This window comes from Trachemys scripta, chromosome 4 (assembly GCF_013100865.1).
Source record: "Trachemys scripta elegans isolate TJP31775 chromosome 4, CAS_Tse_1.0, whole genome shotgun sequence".
Classification (NCBI taxonomy): Eukaryota; Metazoa; Chordata; order Testudines; family Emydidae; genus Trachemys; species Trachemys scripta.
In genome coordinates, this window is record NC_048301.1 from 68,670,846 (window position 1) to 68,696,764 (window position 25,919).

Sequence of the window (25,919 nt, forward strand, 5' to 3'; positions counted from 1 at the left end):
GAACTTCCAGGGAATTAGTTCCTGTTTGAACTACAGCTTGCCTTTTAGAAAAACAACTAGCCTTGATTTAAAAATTGTCAGTGCCACTACAACCCGTAGTAAACTGTTCCAGCGGGCAACTACCCTCACTGTTAAAAATGTAACCTCTACTATTGTAGAGGCCTTGCTGGGGTGGGCTATCTGGGAGACAAGCTAGTGAATCCTCCCCCACCTTTGCTATACCTAGGTAGTCAGTCACCTTTGGAGACAGATCCCTTCTGTGAGAAGGAGCTAGTGAAGATGCACTGCTCCTCTGTAGCTATTACAGGGCCCAGGTAAATATGAGAATACCCGAATACTTCAACTCACTTCATGCCTCCACTCTCTTCTTATAAGGCCAGGGCCGGCTCCACGCACCAGCATTCCAAGCAGGTGCTTGGGGCAGCAATCTGCAAGGGGCGGCAGTCAGTGTGTTTTTGTCGCTCCAAGCAGCGTGCCGAATTGCCACCGTGGACGGCAGGGGCAGTCCGTGTGCCGTTAGGGCAGCACAGTCGTTTCCGCGGCGGTGGCAATTCAACGGCAGCTTCTATGTTCAGCTGCCTGTGGGGGCAATTCGGTGGCTTCTGTCTTCCGGCTGAAGACAGAAGCTGCTGCTGCCGCGGAAACACGCATGCCGCCCACATGGCACACAGACTGCCCCCACCATCCACGGCGGCAATTCGGCGTGCTGCTTGGGGCGGCAAAAACAGTAGCACCGGCCCTGTATCAGGCTCCTTCAAACAAACCTGCCTGAGAATCTTAACTGGTTTGGAAAGCAAAGGCCATTTTCCTCTGATTGCTGGGCTGCTGATGGATCACTGAGAGCAAGCTATACTCAAGTATCAACAAGGCATCTATTGAAAGGAAGAGAGCAGGAGAGATACAAAGCTGCTGCGTGTCCAAACAGGTGAACACAGGGAGTAAAGAAAGCCTTTTAAAGTGATACATTTCAGCAATTTAGTCCCTTAAATTAGAATACAGCTGTGTTTAGAAGTCTGTTTAGAACTACCTTAATCGGAATATTTTGTTCAATTGCAGTGTTAACATGGGAGGTGTAATTACAAACTGGACCACTGGGCAGCTACTCATTGTGGCTCCCCCCTGGCAGACCACCACCATTCTGCTATGTAGGATGCAGGAAGAAAACACAGGAAGTGAGGCAGGGGCTGGTGGGAAGATGACTGGGTAGCTCACTGTGACTGGAGAACATTTCACCGTGATTGGATAAACTACTGGACAGCCAGAAAAACCCAATTTAAAAGGTGTTCAGGCAAGTCAAGGTTGAGAAGAGTACAGTACAGACAATAGACCTGCTCAGGGAGGCTAAGGCAACAGTAATTTCGCTTGGTACAAGCCACTGTTTCAGTTTTATTGAAAGGAAGTTTGTTGCAGCTTCTCAGGCAAGTGTTTCTGTGCTGGACTATTGCAACCCTTCCTTCTGTCCTCAGTGCAACAGCTGCTGTGTGCAGATAAGAGATAAAATGGGTGAGGTAAGACTATCATTCACACTGTCCTTTCTACCCTACAAAATTGACTATGCTAGCAAATTGTTTTTAAATATCAATTTTAAAATGGGTTCCAGTAATCTGGCATTGCTACCTGAATAGATGGGGCATAATTTGATTCAAACAGCTTTTGGAAACCATTCTCAAGACTAGCCAGTTTTAAAAAGTGATTTTCTAGCTCAGTATTTTGTAGTGTAACTGGAATCTTAAGTCTTAGACCCATCAACCAGCAGAGGCCATATTCACTCTCACAAAAACACAGCTATTGTCATTGTGTTTCCTAAAATGGATGGATAGATAGATAGAATACAAACATAGATCAACCAAAAAGAAAACCTTTTCAAAATAAAAGTGCGCTAAAACCTAAAGTACACAGGAATGAACAATACTCCCTTGTATCTTCTATCCTTTCCGCTTGTATCTAGTACCAGATACTTCAGAGCAAAGCATAAACCTCCTTATTATTACGATAGCATTTATACTGCAGTAAATCTAGACATCTCAACCAGCTTGGGAGCCCCACTGTGCAGGCATAAAGTGAGTCCCTATCCCAGAGAGCTTTCTGTACCAACAGTGTTTCTTAGTCAGGGTTGGATTCCTTTTAGAAAAGGGGAATTTGAAAATTAGAATTGTGTTTGCTTTCTGAGTGATGCTGTTGAGAGAGTGTCCTGTCTCGTCAGCCCTCTCCCTATCCCAAAGCACATTTGGCTCCCTCTCTCTGGTTTTCTTGTATACATTTCAGTCCCAATGACTGACACCTCCATATTTCTATAATCAAACCTTCGCCTCAGTTAACACTATTTGGCTCTCACTCTTGTTATCCTCAGCAGAGAAGCCAGTCTCCATAACTGACTGGAGTTCTGAATTCCCCCTCCTGCCCCTAAAGGCAGGTCTCTCCAGAGCAGCATTGAGGCAGACTGCTGTAGGGAAAGCAGATACGGTCATTGCTGGTGCTTTGCTTTCTTTTATATAAACAGAGCATATGAATCTTCCGGGCTGTCAAACCAACACCATTCACAAACACGGAACTAACTTTACAAAAACATTAACGATAGTCACTCAGGGACCCTTAGGACATATGGGGGGCAAAGGAGAAGAAGAAGTCAGAGGTCTACCAGAGAACTACACTGTTTGCTCAATTACTTTAATCTGACCACCTTGGTGTCAGGCTGTGGTCATGTCTCAGGGAGAATAACAAACTGAATGTCTTCTCATTCAAAAAACCCCACCAGAACATTGAGACATAATGTACCTTGCTCACTTCTCTTGAGAGGCTAAGTTTCCAGGCACCCCACCACATCTTGGAGGCTAAATCCCAATGCAAAGGCTGCTCCCAGTTGGCTGGAAGGTAGAGAGAATCCTGTTTTGCCAGTGCTCATACTACACAGCAGCTCACTCTGCACAGTAACTTCCAAGAGGAAGTGGTATGAAGGCCACTTCCTGTCTGCAGAGTTCTCTGGCAGCTGAAGTCATTTTTAGTTAATACCACTCAGGAAATTTACCCTCCCACCAAAAAAAAAATAAAATTAGTTTTGTTAAGAGAAGAAAAAAAAGCATTGAGCACCCATAACTCTATTAGTTTCAGTGGACTCCCTCTGAAAGAGACTGTAGGTCTCCTCACTTTGCAGAAGGCACTCAATTCCTAACTGCTTGCAAAGGCAGCAGCTGTGGCTGTGCCACACTCTGTATTGGACAGCAGAGACACACCACAGCAGTGAACCTGCAGCACTCAGAGAAGCTCTTGAATTATATAAGGACACCTGGCCCTTTTAACTGAACCACCAGATCAGCTGACCTGTTGAATTGTAACATAAATCTTACCCAGGTGGCATATAACTAGCAGCTGTTAGATGGAGAGAGAATGGTCTCAGCCAGTCATAGCACAGGTATCCTGTATTGTTAATCACTCTGCACTGTTCTGTAGTAGGAGTCTCAAGAGACCGGTGTATTTCCTGCCCTTGATCTTGCCATTCATCTGCCTACAGCAGTTATGGTCACCTTAACTGCTGGTTTCAAACTTCAGCCCGAGTTTTACTTAGCAATGGACATAGTTAATGCCTCCTAAAAAGAGAAAACATCTAAATAACCACTTCATTCATTATTTAAAAAAAGATACATTTAATTGGTAGCTAAACACTATGGACCTGCTCCTTCCTTAATGCAGGCACATAGCTCTTAGGACTGCTGATAACTGCACCTCCAAGGGACAGATTTACTGAGGTTCAGTCTCTAACATATAAATATAATGCCTTGGTACCATTCTGATTTATCACTTATTCACCTGACAGGTCATAACTGACTTATGAAGTCTAAGCAAACCTTTTATTTCAACACTCACTTATTGTACAATGAAACTATTCCTTTTTCTTCTTTTCCTGCTGGACACCAACTTGAACAATGTCTTTCTGGGTAGGGGACTGAATGAATATGGGAACACTGGCACCTAAATGCTATGATGATGGGCTCCTGATAGCTATCTAGACCAGAATACAGTTTCTAAACTTCAGTGAAACATAGTTTGGTCCTGTCCAGCCTGGCCAACCAAACTGTGTTTAAACTAAATTAGCCTCAATTAGTTTTAACCCATGTTTAAAACCTGTTAAACAAACATGACATCTGTTGACCTAGAACAAATGGAACCAGACACTGAGCCTATGTTGTCCCAGTCTTTACAAAGGACAAAAGATCTGCAGCTTCAGTGCCTGTATCCTTGAGTCCTGGGCATCCTGGTTCTCAAACTGCACATTGACAGCCCTGGAGTAGCAGGCATTGGGCATTTTGCCCATTCTTCTCTTCAGGTCGGCATATTGTGTTATGTCATCTAGTCTAAGAGGTGCATTATCAATGGCAAGCAAGAATTCAACTGTTCGGCTCCATCCACACTAAAAGGAAGTGATGCTGATAAAATCCACAAGTACCAGGCTATCTATGGATCCCCAAAATCACTAGTTTTGAAATATATGCAATCACTCCTCATATCATACAGACACCTCACAGTGCCTGATTCTCCACTGCATTGCAGCTTGTGCAGTCATTTACACCTGTGCGGAGTCAATGTAAAAGGCTACCATTTTATACTCCCTTTAAACTTAGCCTGGCACTGGCTTGCAACCTATAAGATGAAACTGGGCAATCTAGTTTCACTGTCTGAGATGAGTAAAGTCCAAAAAGAACAGACAAACGGCTTCAGTGGGGCAAAGATTTTCAAAATTCTTTCCACTGTAATGATCAAAAATATTATTGTGTTATTAGTCAGGCAGGTAAGGGAACTTTATATGGTATATATATGGACCTCAATATGGGAAGCAGATGATCTGTGGAGTGCAGGTCAGAGGTTTGTATCCAAAGGTGGCGTAAATGACCATCTGTGCACTCTCCTCATCCTGGCACTACCTCTGACCAACCTAGCTCCCCGTTTTCAACAAATTGGAGCCATTTTCAATCGGCTTTAATCAGCTGTTTGTAAATAGCTTCAAGAGAGCAAAAACATAAAGGACTGGATTAGCAACAGGAGTGTCCTGGCCATGCCTATTTCCTCTGGCCACACCTCTTTCCCCTCCTACCCCAGCAGCAGGAAGTGATGCATAAACCCCTGTGTCATTTCTGCACCACTGGAGGATCACCTTTGCGCTGGGGTGATCCTGCCTGGGCCTGTTCCACCAGCTGTCAGGGCAGTTTATGCCAGCAGTGTGGTACAAAGTGGCTGCGCTGCATTGGAGGGCCTGGACCATATTTTTTTATCTCAACAGCAAGCTTTAAAGTAACACTGTGAAGCTGCTTCAGAGCATTGTGAGCAGCCAAGCAACAGCCAGTGGGGGAGGGGAAGACAAGGAAAAGGAAGTGTGAGAAGCAGAAACAAATGACCTACTTGTATTCTCAAGAATTTCCCCCCCAGGGATTATTGTCCCCTCAGAAGTCTGATGATAGCAGCGATGCAGGCTCAAACTCATTACTCAGCCTCCCAGAGCTCAGCAACTCTTTGCTCCAAAGAGAACCCGAGGGGCAGGCACATGACCTGCAAGGAGAGAGAAGGCATTCTCCCACCAAACTGACAGAACAGAACTGAGCTTTCAACACACGCCTCTCAGAAAAGCCAAACGAAGGTGGGAACTGCCCAATGAAGGAGATCAGCCCACTTTGCTAGGATGCCCCACTCAGGAGAGCAACCATTCTGAGGGTGTTCTTTATACCAGATATCAGCATTTATTCCAGAAGACACACTGGGCCATTTAGAGCTCTGGGGACAACTCTCAGCACATCATGCTGAAACTGCCCTCCTGGGTAGGGTTTTCTGTCTCCTGGGGTCCACTTCACTCCTTACGAAGGTCCCAAGATCACCTGACTTTTAGTTGCTTTAACTACACATGAAGTTGCCTGTTGTAACTCTGAGATGCTCTGGACTTTTGGAAGCCTATCAACACTCCATCTTTCACTGGCTCCTAGCATGGTCATTGTACAAGCATTTCCTCCTCCCTGGCAAGTGACAGCAATACAGTATCATGCCCTTCACATCTCCCCTGTTACTGGAATAACCACACTAAGGTGCATTGGCAGAGCTTACTGTGTGTTCAGAGTCTCAGGACTCAAGTTATGGGCGTCAGATACGTCAGGGTTGAGGTGCATTGGGAAAATGGCAAGAGGGGCCAGGACTGGAATAGGTGAAGGTGCTGCAGAAAAACATGAGGTACTTTTGCAGAGATGGTGCAGCATTTGAATAAAAGGAGGTGCTGCAGATCCAGACTGAGCAGCGCTGGAGGGAGGGTAGCAGGACTTGAATACCAGCTACAGTACAGTGGCTCTCTCAGGACAGACATAAAATACACCATTTTGTCAGCAGTTTAGGTAGAAAAGACTTTGGAGGACATAGGGAGAAGACCTACAGAATTCAGGGAGAGAAGCACAGGAACACGTAGGGATCAGGGCTGAGGTGTACTTGTGGAGTTGGCTGGAGGTATCTTGCATTATGAGCGTGCAATATGTCTGCTGGCTCTAGTCATACCATTAGTCATACTGGCTCTAAGCATAAAGTTACAGGCAATGTGGTTCAGTGGGTAGAGCATCACCCTAAGACTTGTGAGAACTAGGTTCTATTCCCAGCTCTGTCACTGACCTGCTGTGACACCTTGGGCAAGTCATTTCATCTCTCTCTCTGTGCCTCAACTTCCCAACACACCCTTAGCCTGTCTTGCTTCATTAGACTGTGAGATCTTTGGTGCAGGGACCATGTTAGTACTACAGCCCCTAGCACAGCGGAGCCCTGATCTTGGTTGAGACCTCCAGGCACTACTGGAATAGAAATAACAACAATCCTTCACTTCCACCAGCACAGAATTCATACAGAAGATAAAGCAAACTGTTGTTCTGGTGGGTCCCTGACTAGGTGGATCTGCGCACTACGCTCATTTGTTCAATTGGCTGTATCACATGGACTCCTAAATTTAGCAAAGCATTTCTTCCGGGCAGGGGCGGCTCTATGTATTTTGCTGCCCCAAGCACAGCAGTCAGGGGGCCTTCGGTGGCATGCCTGCAGGAGGTCCGCCGGTCCCGCGCATTCAGCGTACCCACCGCCGAATTGCTGCCGAAACCACGGGACCGGCGGACCTCCCGCAGGCATGCCACCAAAGGCAGCCTGACTGCCGCCCTCACGGCGACCGGCAGGCCGCCCCCCGCGGCTTGCTGCCCCAGGCACGCGCTTGGTGCGCTGGTGCCTGCAGCCGCCCCTGCTTCCAGGGAGCCCAAAGGCACATCTCCAAGCCAGACGCAGGCATTTGCATTTAATAGCATGTTCAAAAACGGCTCAGTACAGCACTTAAGAACAAGTAATTAAAGGGAATATCACTGCAGTACAGCCTCTCATTAGCAGTGTAATTAGTCTGCTGAAAATAATTAACATTCCTTTCTACAAAGAGAACAGAGGACCCATTACATTCATTACATCAGCTCTAAACAAGCAAAACAAAGGCCCTAGAAGAGGGTCTTCCATTCAGGGAGATGGAAAAACAAGCTTCCAACAACAATGCGGATGTTTCATACCTAGGAAAACAATGGAGGCCTCAGGACAGGAGGCTGCCATCCAAACAGAATTCAACCTGTGCAGTGATGTTGGGGCTCAGAGAGATCAGTGCATGCAGGTGGAAATGGAGGAGTGGTACACGTGTGATTGGTTGATGTAAACATCTGGGTGTGTGATTGGTTGATGATGTATGTCAGGTGTTGGTGTGTGGGTATGTGTAAGTGTTGTAAACATAGATGGCAGGTACATAGCGCATACGTAAGGCTCTATGTGGCATGGCTGCATTAGTCATGGGAGTATAGTCGGGACATGTCTGATTGGTGCCTCTGTGTGTGATTTGTGTGCACGAGATTGATACTTCTGGTAGTGTGCGAGTCAGTGTGATAAGTGGGTGTGCTGTATGTTTCAGTGCACGTGACAGTCATAGGTAAGTGCATGACTGGGTGCCACTGGTGTATGCATGTTTGTGACTGGTGGTGGGGTGTGCACTGGTGAGAGAGGCAGAGGAATGTCACTCTTCTTTAACATCGCCTTCCTGATCTCAGCCTTTGAAAAAAGCAGCATTGTATAGTCACCTCTTAAACCAGCTATGTTAGCTCAAGGACTTTCCCCACACCCAAAGAAAAACAGGGACACCACACATTCTGTACCTTTCCATCCCTGTGATCAATTGACAAACCACTAGCTGTAACAAAGATCCTGGTCTCTCAGCCTCTCCTGAAAGCCAAGTTTAAAATGTTCTCACTTTCAATTATTAACAGTTAGATTCACCCCTCCATGTACAAAAATCTCCAAATGTCATAAGACACGGCTATTAAAAAACAACCCACCCCATGAAAATACTAGAATCCACCATTTCATGACCTACATGCAGCCATAATCATAATCTTACTCTTATGACTCACGTATGCAAGTGAGGTGATAGGTGTCTGTGTGTGACAGAAGCATGTGTGTCCAAAGTTTGTGCCTGTGATCAGTTAATGTGTATTGAATGTGCCTGTGATTAGTGTATGTTTGAGATTGGTGTATGTGTTCTGAATGTGTTAGATGGGAGTACTAATGGTTTGTAGCATGTGTGAGAGCAAGGGATATGGGTCGTCATAACCTTGTGCTTATAATATCAATGTCTGCTGCAGAAGCTACTGTATTATGCCAAAATCCATGTGAAGTTTCATTGCCTCAATTGGCTGCAAAGGAGCCATGGTTTCCAAGACGCTGGTGTTCATAGTTTGTTCAGGGGACACAGCAAACACAATAAACATAAGTACTCACAGTTGCCTGTCTTGGGATTTCCATCCCACTTTTGAGTTGGATACATTTCCCTTGGTATGAGAGTTGAGCACTTATAAACCATTAAGTGGAACTGCCATGAGGCTCAAGACCAGCAGCACAAAGGGCTCCACAGTTACATTGCTATGGAAACCACCCAGACACAAATCAAAAGCCCGGCTTGCTTTGTCTGTATATTTCTTCTCCTAATAAGTAATGTATTCTTCCATGTTTCAGAGGGGTAGCCGTGTTAGTCTGTATCAGCAAAAACAACGAGGAATCCTTGTGGCACCTTAGAGACTAACAAATTTATTTGGGCATAAGCTTTTGTGGGCTATAACCACTTCATCAGATCCATGGAGTGAAAAATACAGTAGGCAGGTATAAATATACAGCACATGAAAAGATGGGAGTTGCCTTACCAAGTGGGAGATCAGTGCTAACGAAACCAATTCAATTAGGGTGGATGTGGCCCATTCCCAACAGTTGACAAGAAGGTGTGAGTATCAACAGAGGGAAAATTATTTTTTGTAGTGACCCAGCCACTCCCAGTCTTTATTTAGGCCTAATTTGATGGTGTCAAGTTTGCAAATTAATTCCAATTCTGCAGTTTCTCATTGAAGTCTGGTTTTGAAGTTTTTTTGTTGAAGAATGGCCACTTTTAAGTATGTTATTGAGTGTCCAGGGAGATTGAAGTGCTCTCCTACTGGTTTTTGAATGTTACAATTCTTGATACACCTCTACCCGATATAACGTGACCCGATATAACACGAATTTGGACATAACACGGTAAAGCAGCGCTCTGGGGGGGGGCGGGCTGTGCACTCTGGCGGATCAAAGCAAGCTCGATATAACGCGGTTTCACCTATAACGCGGTAAGATTTTTTGGCTCCCGAGGACAGCGTTATATCGGGATAGAGTGTATCTGATTTGTGTCCATTTATTCTTTTGAGTAGAGACTGTCCAGTTTGGCCAATGTACATGGCAGAGGGGCATTGCTGGCACATGATGGCATATATCACATTGGTAGATGTGAAGGTGAACGAGACCCTGATGGTGTGGCTGATGTGGTTAGGTCCTATGATGGTGTCCCTTGAATACATATGTGGACAGAGTTGGCAGCGGGGTTTGTTGCAGGGATTGGTTCCTGAGTTAGTGCTTCTGTTGTGTGGAGTGTATTTGCTTCAGGTTGGGGGGCTGTCTGTAAGAGAGGACTGGCCTGTCTCCCAAGGGCTGTGAGAGTGAGGGATCATCCTTCAGGATAGGTTGTAGATCCTTGATGATCCACTGGAGAGGTTTTAGTTGGGGGCTATAGGTGATGGCTAGTGGCGTTTTTGTCAATTGTTGGAAATGGGCCACATCCACCCTAACTGAATTGGCCTCGTTAGCACTGATCTCCCACTTGGTAAGGCAACTCCCATCTTTTCATGTGCTGTATATTTATACCTGCCTACTGTATTTTTCACTCCATGCATCTGATGAAGTGGGTTATAGCTCACGAAAGCTTATCCCCAAATAAATTTGTTCGTCTCTAAGGTGCCACCAGGACTCCTCATGGTTTTTGTATTTTAACCATGCAAGGAGTTAAATTCTTACCCTAAGCAGTCAGTCATCTCTATAGCTGCTGTGATTACAGTGAGGGAGAGCCAGCTGAGAGTCTGACTGTCTGCAAGCTGGGAAAAAGCCTTCTGGGCCACAGGAATTCTGGGGGATGTGGAGGAGAGATGGGGGAATGCTGATGAATCTAACTGGCAGCATCCTTTGACCAGAGCTAATAGAATGCTTTCGTCGCTGCCCAAAATGCCAGAGCCGTAATGGGAACATGATGATGATGATGAATAGAGAGGTTGGAGGGGTTTTTAATATAAAGCAACAGCAGGGAAGGAGTAGATTATAAGAAAGTCTCTGCAGCCTAATATGTGAATTCTGGGCTGAGGAACAGGTACCAGGTTGACAGCCCTGGAAAGCAAAGCCCTTTTTTCTCCTCAGTGCAGCCTTCCCTCATTCTGCTCTGTCAAAAACACTCACTCCTGACCCAAGAGGATCTTCTGTTGGGGTGGGAGGGGAAATCAGACTCTAATCCGGTGAATCTTTAGCCTCCCTGCTTAGGCTGCCAACAAGGTCACCAACCATGATGCTGACACTAGCAAATGAGCTGAAACAACTAGCTTACTTCACATAGGCTGTGGCACAGCCATTTAACATCTTCTCTTCCACTGAGACGGTTTGGGCTGGGAAAAATCCTTACTCGTGTCTCAGGAACTTTCGACAGGGAACACCTAGACTGTTTTTGAACATGGACTCATAAGAGACTGATTGGCACATAAACTAGTGTTCAAGGTGCCAATTCCCCTCCCAAAGCAAAGAGCCACTGCCCAACTAGCCCATCATATCCCTTCTTGTAGAAAACATCAGACCACTACTTCCCAGCTTAGCCCCAGCTCATTTACTCACCCAGATAACAGCTAGTCCCAATTTTGCTGAGTGACACTGCTTCCTACCAGCACTGCTTGCAAGATGAGCAAAGGTTGCACAATCACTTTCTTGGCCTGGGAAATGTCACACAACACTGCAACAGCCACAGCTTCCTGGAGGACAAGCTGACAGAAGTGGCAATCACAGTCTGTAGGGTTTCGTCCCTGTGGTTTTGGAAGTAGATCTGTCTGCATATTCAGTGGCTAGAACTCTGAGCAGCCTAAATGGATGAAACACACAGGAGGCATTTGAGGGATGAATTATTCATAGCCTTGTTCAGCTGCCAATATCTCTGGGTTTTTTTTGATGCCCACACGGGTGCTTGATTTTTGTTTTAACAGCAATGGAAGATGTCTGTGCTTCCTTTGATGGTTCTTGAGGGCAAGCGATAAGCAGCACTTGCACTACTCATACCAGCTTTTTTAATAACCATGCTCACAGCTTCATCATCAACACAACACTTGGATTCATTCCAACAGCTCAGTCCGCCAGCAGCTTTCTGAGGAACACTGCTGACACCTGGTTTATCATAACCTTGCTACAGTGTTGGCCTGAACTTTACAGTTCAGTGGATGACAGTTTTCTACCAACTAAAGCACTGTTTTCAGCTGAGTAAATGGTAGCGAGATCACATTTGGTGCCCTAGGCAGCAGCTAATATTGCTTACCCGTCAGCATTTCTGCAACCAACCTCATCTCTTTCCCTCCCCAGCTGACGGGGATCCATGAGAATCACCTGGTCCCCAACTTCAAATTCAGCTGGACAATGGAGTCCAGATGTGCTATGTAAAACAGCAATTGTTAACTAAAGGAGAAGTATCTGTGGGGTAGGGGAGAGGTTGGTTGGGTGGTTAGAGGATGTCACAATCTCTCTTTGGGCAGGATTTCCCCCAGTAGTAGAAGTGAAGAATGCCACAGCCAAGGATCTCCTGGAGAGAGCTACTAAGAATGAGCCCCATTGGGACAGAGGATAAATCAAAGGAGGAATGGCGAGTTGGGTCCATGTGAGTTGCATATATCCCACACTGAGATATTAGGGGGATTGCCTTGTTATAAACAGAGTTATAAGATAAGATAAAGAAGACCAGGAAGTACTGCAAGTACTGGGAGCTATTAATGAAAATTGGTCCACACTATAGAATTGCACTGGGGCAGCTAATAACAGCGTGCTTGAACTGCTGCAGGCTGTAACGATCAGAGCATCCATACTAGGCCTCCTGTTTTAGATGCACAAAACACACTGCAACCCCATCAAGCACTCCCTGCGAGCACTGCAGGGTCTCTGGATTGCTACACTTACCTTGCATGCCATGCACAGGTGCCTGGATCAAGTATGTAAAGTCGATGGTGTCCGTCAACCATTCTGATTCAATAGCATTTTACACCCACTCTGCAACTAGTGTAAATGACTACATAAGGCAGAGTAATGGTGAATTGAGCCCAATGGATTTATACTAGTGTCAAACTGGAGTAACACAATGGTGAATCAGGCCCTGAAATCAAGCATCAACTCTTTTGCTGAGCCAGGAATAGAATCCAGATCTTCTGACACACCCCTGTGCTTTAGCCACTAAAGCTTCCACTCTTTACCTGCTGTTTTCCTTTAGTCCCTAGCTGCTGTTTGTTGTGCTTATTTTTATTGGCCCTGAGTGCACCTGCTTATGCTGTATTAAAGAGACAGTAACACCACAATATGTTTAAGCAACTAATTATGAGTGACCAGAACAATGTGATGCAAAAGTAAAGAAAGAAAATCAGAGGCAGCATGGTCCAGTGGGCAAGGCAAGGGACTGGAACTCAGGAGTCCTGAATCCTATTCCGTGCTCTGCCACTGACCTGCACTGTGACCTTAAGCAAGTCACTTCAACTCTGTGCCTCTGTTTCCCCTCCCATCCTTTGTCTGTCATATCATCTATTTAGATTCTAAGTGCCATAGTTGCCAGGCCACCTGCACCTCATACCCCTTCTCTGATCTCTCTGAGGGCCCCCCACAGGTCTTAGGCCTTGTTCTCTCACCTCATCTCTGGGCAGAGAGTCTTAAATTTTTATTGTCCTTTGATCTTTTGGGTCCCAGCCTTGGTAAGCAATCTGTGTAACTTGGCTGGAGCGAAGGAAGTCAATAATTCATCTATTATTGCAGAGCAGCCCCCTGTCCTTCACAGTAAGCTCCTTGGACCAGGGACGCTTACTAACTGTTTGTACAGCACCTAGCACAATGGGGTCCCAATCTTGGTTGGAGCCTCTAGATACTCTTGTAGCCCAAGTGTAGCCTTCCTATCTTTCAGGGCCAGGGTGCCCCCTCCGGCAGTGGCGGGATGTCAGTATGACCACCAGAGGTTTTATCAGGCAGCCTGGTCTGCAGCTGCACAATCGCCCAAATATCAGTTCAAACCTCTGAAGGAGGATTAAGCAAACCACCAGCTGGCTGGTAGTTCAGGCATCCTGGTGTGAGGTGAACAACAATAGTCTATGGTTCAGGCCCTCTGACTGCGGGCTGAGCAATTAAACGGTCTATATTGCCGGCCTTCTGGCCTAAAGATTAGAGGGCAACCAGCCCCTGTACAATGCTGGGTGGAGAGGGATCCGAGCCCACCCTACTCCACCAGGTCCCAGCCCAGGGCCCTAGACGTGGCAGGCGATCCCGGCCGGGGTCAGCAGGGAAATATGTGATAGCTGCCTCACGTCCCGGCAGCACACCAAAAGTCTCTTTACCCTGGGCTAATTCCTACTGGTTCCTGCTGGCACTGCTCCGTCGCTACTGGGACCTGGCTCTCAGTGTTGCAATCAGGCGGCCCTTCCTCCAGTCTCTCCCCGGGGCCCTCTGTCTCCTGGGGCAGTGGTTTGCCTTTCTTTTCTGCTCCCGGTCACAGGCTCGGCTGAGGGCTCAGCTCCCTGAGAAGGACATCCGCCTCCTTCCCTTGTCCAGCCCTAACTGAGCTGTACTGCAGGGTAGGGTTGCCAACTTTCTAATTGCACAAAAGCAAACATCTTTGCCCCAACTCCTGCCCTGCCCCTTCTCTGAGGTGCAGCCCCCACTCACTCCAGCCCCCCTCCGTCAGTTGCTTGCTCTCCCACACCCTCACTCACTTTCACTGGGCTAGGACAGGGTTGGAGTGTGGGAGGCAGTGAGGGCTCCTGCTGGGGGTGCAAGCTCCGGGGTGGGGCAAGAAATGAGGCGTTCAGGATGCGGGAGCGGGCTCCGGACTGGGGCAAGGGGTTGGGGTGTGGGCTCCGGCTGGGCATGCGGGCTCTGGGGTGGGGCAGGGGATGAGGAGCTTGGGATGCAGGAGGGGGCTCCAGGCTGGGGCCAAGGGATCTGGAGGTTCAGGGCTGGGGCAGGGGATTCGGGAGGGGATTCAGGGTGCGAGCTCTGAGAGGGTGCCTGAGGGGACTCAGGATTGGGGCAGGAGGTTGGGGTGCAGGTCAGGGTGCGGAGTCTGGGAGGGAGTTTGGGGTGCAGGCTCCAGCCAGGTGGCACTTACCTCAGGCAGCTCCTGGTCCGGGAGCTGCATGGAGCCAGCCCTGCTGTGCCGCCAACCGGACTTTTAACAGCCCAGTCAGCGGTGCTGACCAGAGCTGCCAGGGTCCCTTTTTGACCAGGTGTTCTAGTCAAAAACCAGATGTCTGGCAACCCTACTGCAGGGCCCTGTTCTTATACTTCCTGCCCTGCCCCTGCACTTCCTCCAGAGAGGACAGAGTGAGGTTAGATGAGGCCACTCTGCTTCCTTACACCAAGTAATAAACAATAAATCCTTGCTAAATATCAGCACAAAACTCTCCCATAATAACTCAAAGTTTTCCCTACAGTTGTCTGCTGCCCCCTATTTTATTGTCTAGAAGAATATAAACCCAACCAAAAGGTGACTAACAGAGACAACAGCCAGTATGTGAAAGATTGTCCTAAGTTACCTAGTAATAGTAGTTGTATGGATGTAGTCCAAGCCCCATTGTGCTAGACACAGTATAAACATATCATTACAGGATGGTCCCTGACCATCTAAGGGCCTGTTTACCTATGGAGATATTCCTGATTAACTCCATGTATGGACCCACTTATTCTGAAAGAAGACTGCCTTGTTTGTGCATTAAGCTAAACAGGAACAAGGCACTCTTTAGTGTGGAAAAAATTGTCCACACATGGAGTTAAATCAGGAACAATTACATGTACAGACAAGCCCTAAGTATCCGACTACATACAGGCTGGGATTTTCAAAAGAGCCTAATTGAGTTAGGATTGAAATTCAATGGGATTTGTGTACCTAACCCCCTTAGGTTCCTTCAAAAAGTTCAGCTTTAATTTATACAGTAGTGATCTAAAAAAGTATTCCAATAAAATGAATGCAGATTAAATGACTAAGCTCCCCCTCCCCCCAAAAAAAACTCCCACCAAGATTTACGCAATAATTAATAAGAGTATAAACATTTAATTAAATCCATGTGCCATGGGAATTAGAGAGACAGTTGGCACCCATTTCATATTTACGTAGATAGATTTAAATCTAATTAGGCTTCTCTTTCTGAGAATAACATTGCTATTATAATAAGATTGTGTTAGTGGATCAGATATGGAAAAGGCCTTTCTATTGTAACTGGGTTAGCTATGGTTTATATTGTTATATATTTTATAATGCTTTTAAAAAATTTAATTTGTATGTTAATTTCATTTTACGTATCTTGTCTCAGTTGGCTGTAGGGGTTTGTATTTAACTTTGTAAGGTTGAGATGCAGAGAAAGCATATAAAACTGTACTCCCCAAAACAATGAGAATATTGTGAACATTTTTAGATAGCCAAATCTATCAGTCCATAATTAATTTTGTAAAAAATGAGGAGAAAGAACATATGAACAGAAAGCTTTGCAGTTATTCAGAACTCCTTCAATGTGCAAATCCATCCTCTATGTTTGGGAATGTACTTTTCAGTCTCATATGGAAAATGCATTACTATACTTAAACTAATGGCTATGACTACAATTCATTCACTTAGTTTTGCCCTCTTGTTTAAAGGTGAAGTAGGTTTTATTTGTTGAAACAGTTCCTGTACACACAAATAGCCTAGAGCTCCTGACTGCCAGTTTTGATACACGAAACAAGGGCAAAACTTATGAAAAATTTAGACCAACATTTTCAAAAGTGGACACTTATTTTGGGTGCCTTGGGCCTGATTTTCAGCTGACATAAGCAGCAGTTGTGCATTGTTCAACACTTCTGAAAATCAGGTCCAAGGTGTTTCAATTTGGACACCCAAATTCAGCGGCTACTTTTGAAAGTTTTGGCCATAGCATGGATTTCCCATGGATTTCTTCTTTATATTTTTGCATCACATTGCTGTGGTCACTATTTCCATTCAAGCCAATAAGAGTTTTCTCATTTACTTAAATGGGATCAAGAGCTGACCTAGAATCAAGGACAAAAATCATGGTCAGAAGTCTATCTTCTGAAAACTAGGTTAGTGGGAGGGAGGAGGAGCAGAAGGCAGCCGTCTTCTATATATTTGGATCTCCACAGACATATTTTGGTGTCTGTCACCCCACCCATCCCCATTTAAGAACTAAGAAAAAAAGAAGATAGGTCTAGATATTTCAGGATGAGAGAGCTGGAATAAAAAATCCTTCAGTTCTACTAGACCAGTGATCTTGACCTTGTTAACTTTGACGAATTTGACATCTTGGAACTGATGTGCTGAGATGAGAGCCTCCACTGCCATGGAAAAACTCAATGCTCTAGGAAGCGGTGTTCCTGATTCAGTAGGGGGCACTTTTACTTACGACTCAATTCTAACCAATGGCCTACCAGGGGATGAGGGGGCATCCTTTCACTAAAATAATGCAGCTGCATTACAATACAGTCTGTATTACCTTAAGCACATGAGTGTATCTACATTTCAATGAAAAATATTATTTGAGAAATAGTATACTGTAAAACATATGAGCAAAGCAGAACAGATAAGGATGCATGCTCGGCCTCATACTTGGAGCATGTAATGCAACTGTAAAGTTTCAAAATTATTATTTTGTTTTTGCATTCAATATGTAATGAAGCTGACATGTTTGCAATATCAATGCTTAAAAGGTGAAATGCTTGTGAAGGCATCTTTTGATAATGGTGATGGGGCCATTAATATACCTAGATGAAAATAAATAAAATCCACTAGTGTAGGCCAGGCTCAGGCATCTTTTAAACAAAGTGTCATGAATGCCTATTAGGAACTCAGTCAACCACTAGCACTTACACTGTTGTACCACTCACACTGATGCACCATTGCTGGCAGTTGTTGTAATATGGGCACTAATGTTCCCAATGTAGACAAGGCTGGAGATTGCACAGTCATAGAATTAACCACTTGTACTGTTCACCAAATAAGAGTATCTGCAGTAACCAAACAAAAACGGGGAGTCAATTCTTGACTGGAAAGTGGGAGTTTCTGTATTTCTTCCATGTATTTTTCTGTATTTTGGTTAGTTTACTACTTTGAACTTTTCTTCAAAGTGCTTTGCAAAACCAAGGAACTAATCAGTCCATACAACAATTCCATGATAAAGTATTAAGTGCCATTTTACAAATAGGAAATGTAGGCACAGAGAGGTTATGTGACTTGCCCAAGGTTTCTCTGTGAGTTAGTGACAAAGCTGGAAACAGAAACCAGGAATTCCTGGCTCCCAGTCCTGTTTTCAGAAACTCAACCCACTCTCTTATGAAAATACGGTTGAGAGCACTGTGTCACAGTGTATTAGACACCCACAGTTCTTCATATGCCTTTTCAAACTTGTACACCAATCAGCGGGGATCTGAACTTTTGTGAACCTAGACTAGTAGGCAAAACATGAGCTCATATTCACAGCTGAGTTTTCCCTATGAAAGCCCTGAATTTGTATCTGCAGTATACTGCTACCACGCATTCCCCACCTACCAAAAGGAACAATTGCTCTACTGTATATTTCAAGCCAAGTCTGTATAGTGACAACAACTTCTAGATGCAAATGATGAAAGCAAACAATCCACAGTGCTATGCACGAGATATCCTTTTTCCTAAATGCTACTAGGTACAGTCGTAGCCCAAGTGAAAACTTCAGGCAAAGCGTTTGGAAATCACAATAGTAGAGTTTCAGAGTATAACATTTCTTTTTAATTGCCTCATTGCCACCCCGCGTCTCACAAATGTTGGGGAGATGCCTGTATCACAGGAGAATTATAATGTCTTCAAATATTTCCTTGGAAGTTTGCTTACCTTGAGCAAGATCTGACTTTTCCTGTGTTTCAAGTAATAGTTAAGTGTAAAAAAAAAAAAATTGACTACAACTGTTTTCATACACAGGACATAGCCCAGTTAAAATCAACATTTAAAAACAAACACATATTTTCCTGTATTACTAAGTGCCTTCGATTATTAAATTCTTATTACTTTTTTGCTGTTTATATTGTTCACTTTTTAAATTTTTTTCTGCTCAACAATGAAAATAAAAATAGACTGGTCAGTTTCATATTTGTTTCACATTTATGCTCTCATGCACCAGCATAATGCTGCAATGTTTGGATTGCAAACACTGCACAAAGGAACGGTTATTTATTTATAAAAAATTACTTTTGAATTATTTTAAAATAACTTAACTGGAACATTTCCATTGGTCTTCGGTTTTATAAAAACTTTTAAGTTACCAAATTTAAATTTGGGGTCAAATTTGACTTAATAGTGTGTCTTTAAAATAAAATTAATTTAGCAGAATGAGAGCTGGGGTGTTCCCTAATCAAAAGTGACCAGTTTTCACAAAACTTGACCCACACATGCTTTATCAAGGATTAAAATACAAACGTTACATCATCAGAACAAACTCTCATTGACTGATTGGTAATCAAAGGCAGGACACTGTTGCCTAGAAACTTGTCTGAGTAACCTTTTCCCAAGTGTCACATACACTTCTAGATATCATTGTCACATAATCATTTGTCATTCTTATGTTTCCTTACCCGATCAAAAAAAATTGCTGCCACAAGTAACCCATTTAATCTCTTTACTGATAATAAAGTAGAGTTTAGTGGTTACAGCATTAGATCTGGGCTTTAGGAGATTCCTGGATTCTATTCCTGCCTCTTCCACTGGTTGTGAGTTCTCGGGCAAATCATTTATCTGATTTATTTACTTATCTGTAAAATGGGACTGATAATACCTACTTCACCTCACAGAAGTGTGATGAAGCTTTGTTAAGACTGATAATGAACTCTGTGATTCTTTGATGAATGGTATTGTGTAAGTGCATGTACTGGTACTTACTACAGTTCTGTACTCTCCACTTTTCTCATCCCTGGTCCATCAAGTAGCAAATTCTGACTGTTGTCATTCCACTTGTCAGAACTTGTTTTTCATATAATTTTCTACACTCGTATCTCAAGTAGCAAAATATGAAAAGTATGTCTTTCCGGTCAGAATGTGATACCCTCCCTCATTCCCATCCCTGGGATATAGCCAAAAAATGGAGTAACACACATAGACTTAAACTTGGAGTAACAGCAATCACAAAAATTAATGGAGCTCCCCCTCTGAGGAACCAGGTATAATTCAGTAGCTGTGCAACATTTTTAGAAATGGATGTCTTCTACTTATTGACTTCATCTTTGAAAACTGATCAAATTCTAACAAACCTACAAAAGAATCATGCCTTTTATTACCTTTATGGTGATCACTAATACCTCACAATGTCAAAGTCAAAACTCAGACCTTGTTTCCAAAACATGTAATTAGTTCACAAGAGGACTGAGTACATAGATAAATGAAAGGTCAATCTCCAAACTGTATATTATTGTAATATTTTAATAAACTGGCTATTTTATACATCTACCACTACCCTTTACTGGTTGGCATCTGAACTGCTCAGCTACATAGGATAGTTCCCATGCTGTTCACAAATAACAGATATTCTCCTTTATCCCAAGCAGCAAGGGCTTGTGCTTTTGGAATGGGGGGAGGGGGATCTGAATTCTCTCCCTATTGTCTTTGTGAAGTTTTGAATGGCCATGGAGAGCATCAGAGTGGCAACAGTGAAGTCCTACATCACTATGGAACTGTCTTGCTTATCTTGCTATCTCATATTAGCTGATCTCGGTCCTGGTGGAGTTCAAAGTATTTCACAAACTATTCATCAGATCCTGTAGTGGACTGCCAATTAAAGGCTTCACTGGGTAATGTGCCTTTGAGAGGACTGCAGGATCAGACCTTATATTTATTTTGATCTGCTTACACTGCACCCATCAAGCCACTCCGAGAAAATGTACACAACATTATAACACGAAAATCACAAAACAGAGAAAGACACTTCCCCCTCCTCAAGAATTTATCTGGAATGTCTTTCCCACAATCACCTGCTCATGCACAAGCCTGAGAAGATACATGGTCCCAAGAGGGTGCCCTGAAAGTCAGCTGGCTTGGGCTTTGTTAGATTAGCAAGGAAAGTGAATTCCAGAATAGCAAACCCTCCACTGAGACTGCCCAGCAACCAGACATTCAGACCTAGGGACTGTGAGCAAATATACAGTAATAGGGGAATGGGAGTTTCTGAGGTAGCCAGTAACCACACACCATAAAAGCTGGGAGCATGTCTAATTCCGAGGGCCAGTTAATGATAGAAAAGTAAAGGGAGGGGTCATTTGATTCGCAAACATCTACACAATTTCAATGGTGTCACCCTCTGCGGCATGGCAGGGATACTCCCTCCCTTTCTCCCCAGCTCCCAGCACCAGGTCTTCTGGTAGGTGGAAATGTTGATACCACAATGTCATTGGCAATGCGTTGAATTGGATATCATCCAAAAGTCCCTTCTCTCAGGAACACAGCGATACCAACCATGACAAACCTAGAACAATTATGTAGATATATATATATATTTGAAAGAACGTTTCATTATATCTTAGCACAGATATGTCAAACATGCAGCCTTCACAAAAAGTTAAATTCTGGTCCTTGACTAACAATATTGCACTATCAATTAATGCTCAGAACATGATATCCAAGTAATTGTTTTAATGTGACAGATTACTATAAATGGAAGGAGGGCTTCAAGTTCATTTGTCATCATCAGCAAAAAAGAAGAGGACCAGCGGTATTGATTATCAGCTTTGTTTATTATGCCAAACGAGTTGTAATGACACACTGGTTAAGACATCAGCATCCAGCCAAAAATTACAGGAATCCAATGGCATGCACAAAATTATGTAATGTACGTTAAGTAACTAATTACAATCTCAAAGTAACTTATTACAAAATCCTTGTTTTTACTTTTGTCTTGATCATTTTAGGCATCAATGGGGAGATGAAGAGTACCAACTAGTAGCAGAATCTTTGGAGAATACCACAGTGGGGGACCTGCTTAAACACGGCACTCAGTGGCATCTTACATGCTATAAGAAGTATGCCCATAAACTGGCTTTGGCAAGGCAGGTTGAGGAAGTTCATCAAGGATCAGGAGAAACATGAAGATGCCGGGACAAATGCCAGCTGTTGACAGGTGTTTGCTGCTCTTTATTTGATCTGTCAGGACGGCTAATTGGAATTTGCACCTCACAGCTCTGGAAGACTTTGTGACTGGGTTCCCTCTAAGGTGCACGCCTGTGCAGCCGCACAAGAGGTTTCAAGGGGCACACACCTGATTAGTGCAGGCACCCACACAGCACACGGGGTGTAGGCACAGGTGGGCCTGGAGGATGTGTAGGGTGAGGTGGGGAATAGGGGTGGAGGTGGGCAGTGGGGTGAGATGGGAGGCGGTGATGAGGGAGCTTGGGGCATGCATGGCTGTGCAGGGAGAGAGGTCTCTCCCCCAGTCCTGGGGCTGCGGCGGGGAGAGAGGGCTTTTAAAAAATATATATTATATCTAGGTTTTTTGTTTCTACTGGTGGTGCACATCTGCACATTATCTCAGTATTGGTGCTGCACATAACAAAATTCATTCCGCACATGGATGGAAAAAATTAGAGGGAACATTACGGTTTGTGAAATAGTTTTTTGCTTTAGATTTAGCCAACTATTCTGCAATGATTGCCCCTATACCTCGCTGAAATAACAGGTGGAGAAAAGTCTGACCCTGACACATGGGAGGAATTTCAAAAAGGAAATTGAGTTGTTAGAAAAGATCGCCAGTTCCCTTCTGTGTACTTGATTCAGATGAAAATCTAGAACACGAAAACAGAGCAGTGAAAGTCATTATGGGGTTGGTAGGTATAACACAGCATCCAAATACTCTTTCCTGGTGTTTCCTGACAACCCCAGAAGTCCATCCAATTTAGAACAAAACATTGAGTATAGCTGGGATGATGTCCCCAGAAGTAAGCAAGCACCATCTAGACTCATTAGGCATTGTTAAATGCCAAGAAGGGGGAATTTTAAAGCTACAGGATGAGTTTACTCATACTGGCAACCTATTTGAGTATGACAGACAGGAGCTCATTAATGTCATGATGAAAGCAGTCTTCAGGGATAAGATAGCTAAAGATGTCAGTCAAATGGATATTTTAGGTCATCACTTGTAAGAAACCTTCAAAATTCAAAGAATTATCCAAGGCTCCATCAATCTATGGGCTATGATCAAAAACAGACTAAAGCTGTGCTCAAATGCAAAAAAGAAAATCAAAGTGAAGGTGTGACAGGACTATTACATGGCTTACCACAGACAGGTCATTGTTTGCTCATTTCCTGGTTGTGTCCAGATCTCAGCATGATCTTGATCTATGTGAGACTTGAAGTATGAGTTCTCCATGGTACCACAATGGATGTTAGAATGCGACAGAACAATTAATATGTGCCGGCAAAAAGCAAACTAATATGTATCCTGCATGGCTTCCTAAGCCAGCATCTACTGACAAAATGACCAGTATCTTATGTACTAGAGGCCTTTCGGCATACAATCATAGATGGTATGGCTGAGGTACAAGCTCTTGACAAACCAAAAACTGTTAACACCCGCTGAGATTTGGCTGAACACTTCATTATGAGGCTACAGAGAAAATATTGGACCTATGGCAAAGTCCACCTGGTGTTTGATACATATGCAGAGGAATTAATTTAAAATATTACCAGAAAAAAGAGACTCCATGATATTGCATCTGTCCAATACAAAAATCTCTGACTTCATGAACATCTCCAACGTCACAGAGAAGAAGTTACTGTCTCATACTCACACAAAGGATGAGTTAACCACATACTTTACAGGAAAAATACTCCAGCACACGAAGAATTGCTTGAATAATTTTGTCATTGGATGGCATAATGAAGCTGCTTCCTTGCTCTGTTCAGTGGAGTTTCTTCATAGTTCCCATGAGGAAGCTGACACTAAAATTATCTTGCATGTCATCAGTGCCTGTTGCGGATTGTGGGGGAGTTAGGGCCCTGCACCCCTCTTCCCGAGATTCACTGCGACTCTCAACCAGCCAGTAAAGCAGAAGGTTTATTTAAGGACAGGAACACAGTCTCAAGCAGAGCGTGTAGGTACGACCAGACCCCCTCAATTAGGTCCCTCTGGGAGGTTCAGGGAGCTTAGACCCCAGCTTGGGGTTCCCTGCGTTGCACCACCCAGCCCCAACCGAAACTAAACTCCAAACTCCTCCCGCTGCTCCTCTCCTTTGTTCAGTCTCCCGGGCAGAAGGTGTTAATTCTCCCCACCCCCGTTCCTGGCTCAGGTTACAGCTCAGGTAGCTTCCTTCAAGGGAAGTCCCACATCCCCACTGCAACCCCCCTGCAACATTCCCAGGTCAAATCTGCCCTGCTCCCTGCTCCGTCACAGTGCCACAGAAAAAGGTGCTACTAAACTCCAAATCTTTGCACAAGACACAGATATTCTAGTGCTCTCTGTGAGACACTACCCAAGATTTCTGCAAGATTCTGGTTTTGTGCCTGCTGCTGGGAAACAGAATCACTGTCTCTCTCTCAGGAGGTGTGTTCCTATCATTCACACCATTAAAAGCCACCATTCTTTCAGGATGTGACACTACTGGAAGGCTGGCTGGGAAGAACAAATTATCTTACTGGAAGGCATTTGATTCAGCTTCCAAAGACTCTCTCCTCTCTCTGAGAGTCCTTGGAACAGCTGAGAGACTCTCTGATGAGGTCATAACTGCACTGGAGGCGTTCATATACTGAGTTTACCATTTGAAGACCAACATTATGACACTTGCAGAGCTAGGTTGGTGGATGTTTTCCAAGAAATAGACAAATGGAGAAAAACTGCCACTGACAAGGGACGCATTCATACCTGCTATCAAGAGGCCAAATTATCAAGCAATGGAATGGCTTCGGGATGATTGAGCGCATCCAGAACTACTCTCACTATCAGGCATGGATGAATCTTGGGAGATGAACTGATCAAAACCAGTTATGTGTGAAATATCACATGCTCCCGAATCAATCCTTCAGGTAATCAAAAGCAAAGACCAGATGTTCACTATCCTGCAAATGTTTGGCCAGAAGCCTGCCTTGTATGGAGATATGCAAGTGTGGCGCAGATGAGGATCAGTGTGACATGTCTAGCAGTGGTGCCCTAGACAGAGAGGACACCGATGATGACTTTGATAAATAAATGGTTTCACTCCTACATGTCAACGCTAACTACCCTTGGATTACCAAAGATCAACGTCTTTTATATAAGCAATGCATCCCTGGTGTTAAAGTATAATTTTAAAAAGTTGATTTTTAAACATTTTCTCAAATACATAACTACTTAATTGTAGTAGGTTTGTCAGGTTTGGTACCATTGTGTTCATGCAGAAAGGGTTTTTGAATGATACCTAACTTGACCCATTTCCGACAACATTGTTCCAGTTTCAATTCCACCAACTGGAGGACTTGAAACTGGAAGTGCGGGGGGGGGGGGGGGGGGGGGGGGGGGGGGGGTTTGGGGGGGAGGGGGGGCGGGGGGNGGGGGGGGGGCGCGGGGGGGGGGGGGGGGGGGGGGGGGGGGGGGGGGGGGGGGGGGGGGGGGGGGGGGGGGGGGGGGGGGGGGGGGGGGGGGGGGGGGGGGGGGGGGGGGGGGGTTCAGAATCTCCCCTGCCACACCACAGAGGATGACACCATTTAAATTATGATTCTATAGAATTTTATGAGTCAAATGACATCTCCCTTACCGTTCTATCACTAACTTGCCCATGGAATGAGATTTTACTACGTTATGCTCCCAGGCTAATATAGGCTTTTATAGATCTAAATCAATACCTTGGACAAGATTTATGGAGCTATACCCATTTATGCTGTTTTACAGTTTGCCCCCTTGAATTTTACACCCAGGACACATATACAGAGATTATTACAAGCACCACTGAAGTGCAGTCACCTCTGAGGTGGAGCACTGCAGCCATTCGACAGCACAAAGCAATTTAGAATCCCTTTTCTTCCACTAGCAGCGATGGAGCAGCAAAACTCAAGGACAGAAGTTTGATTTTCAGAGCTTCTTTATAATATGTACTTCTGGTTGACGCTGCCTTAATTCTAGACAAACATATCAGCCTGAGAGGGACGATCCAGCAAGAAAGGAGTTCACTGATTGTTCAAGACTTGCCAGCTTACCCCATCAATGCTGATCTAATGAGCACTAATTCTCTAGCCTTATGCAACTGAAGGAAAGATAACACATGATAGTGAAGACTTAATGGACAAGATCCTCTTTATA

The 25,919-nt window shown here is 44.5% G+C and overlaps 1 protein-coding gene across 6 annotated transcripts in view; it reads right to left on the bottom strand.

Annotated features, from left to right (window-relative positions):
* TMEM229B (transmembrane protein 229B) overlaps positions 1–25,919 on the bottom strand; it is a 53,562-nt gene that overhangs the window by 18,485 nt on the left and 9,158 nt on the right. For 3 of the 6 annotated variants that reach the window (XR_004645575.1, XR_004645574.1, XM_034769508.1), the window contains exon 1: positions 2,776–2,912. The exons of 2 other annotated variants lie outside the window; for them this stretch is intronic. Coding sequence is in view for 1 of the 4 variants with exons in the window: in XM_034769507.1 (XP_034625398.1) it covers positions 2,776–2,823 (48 nt within the window). In the remaining 3 variants the exon portion in view is untranslated. Of the gene's footprint in view, positions 1–2,775; positions 2,929–25,919 lie in introns of those variants that run through there. One more of the 6 variants, XM_034769507.1, reaches the window with a different exon arrangement.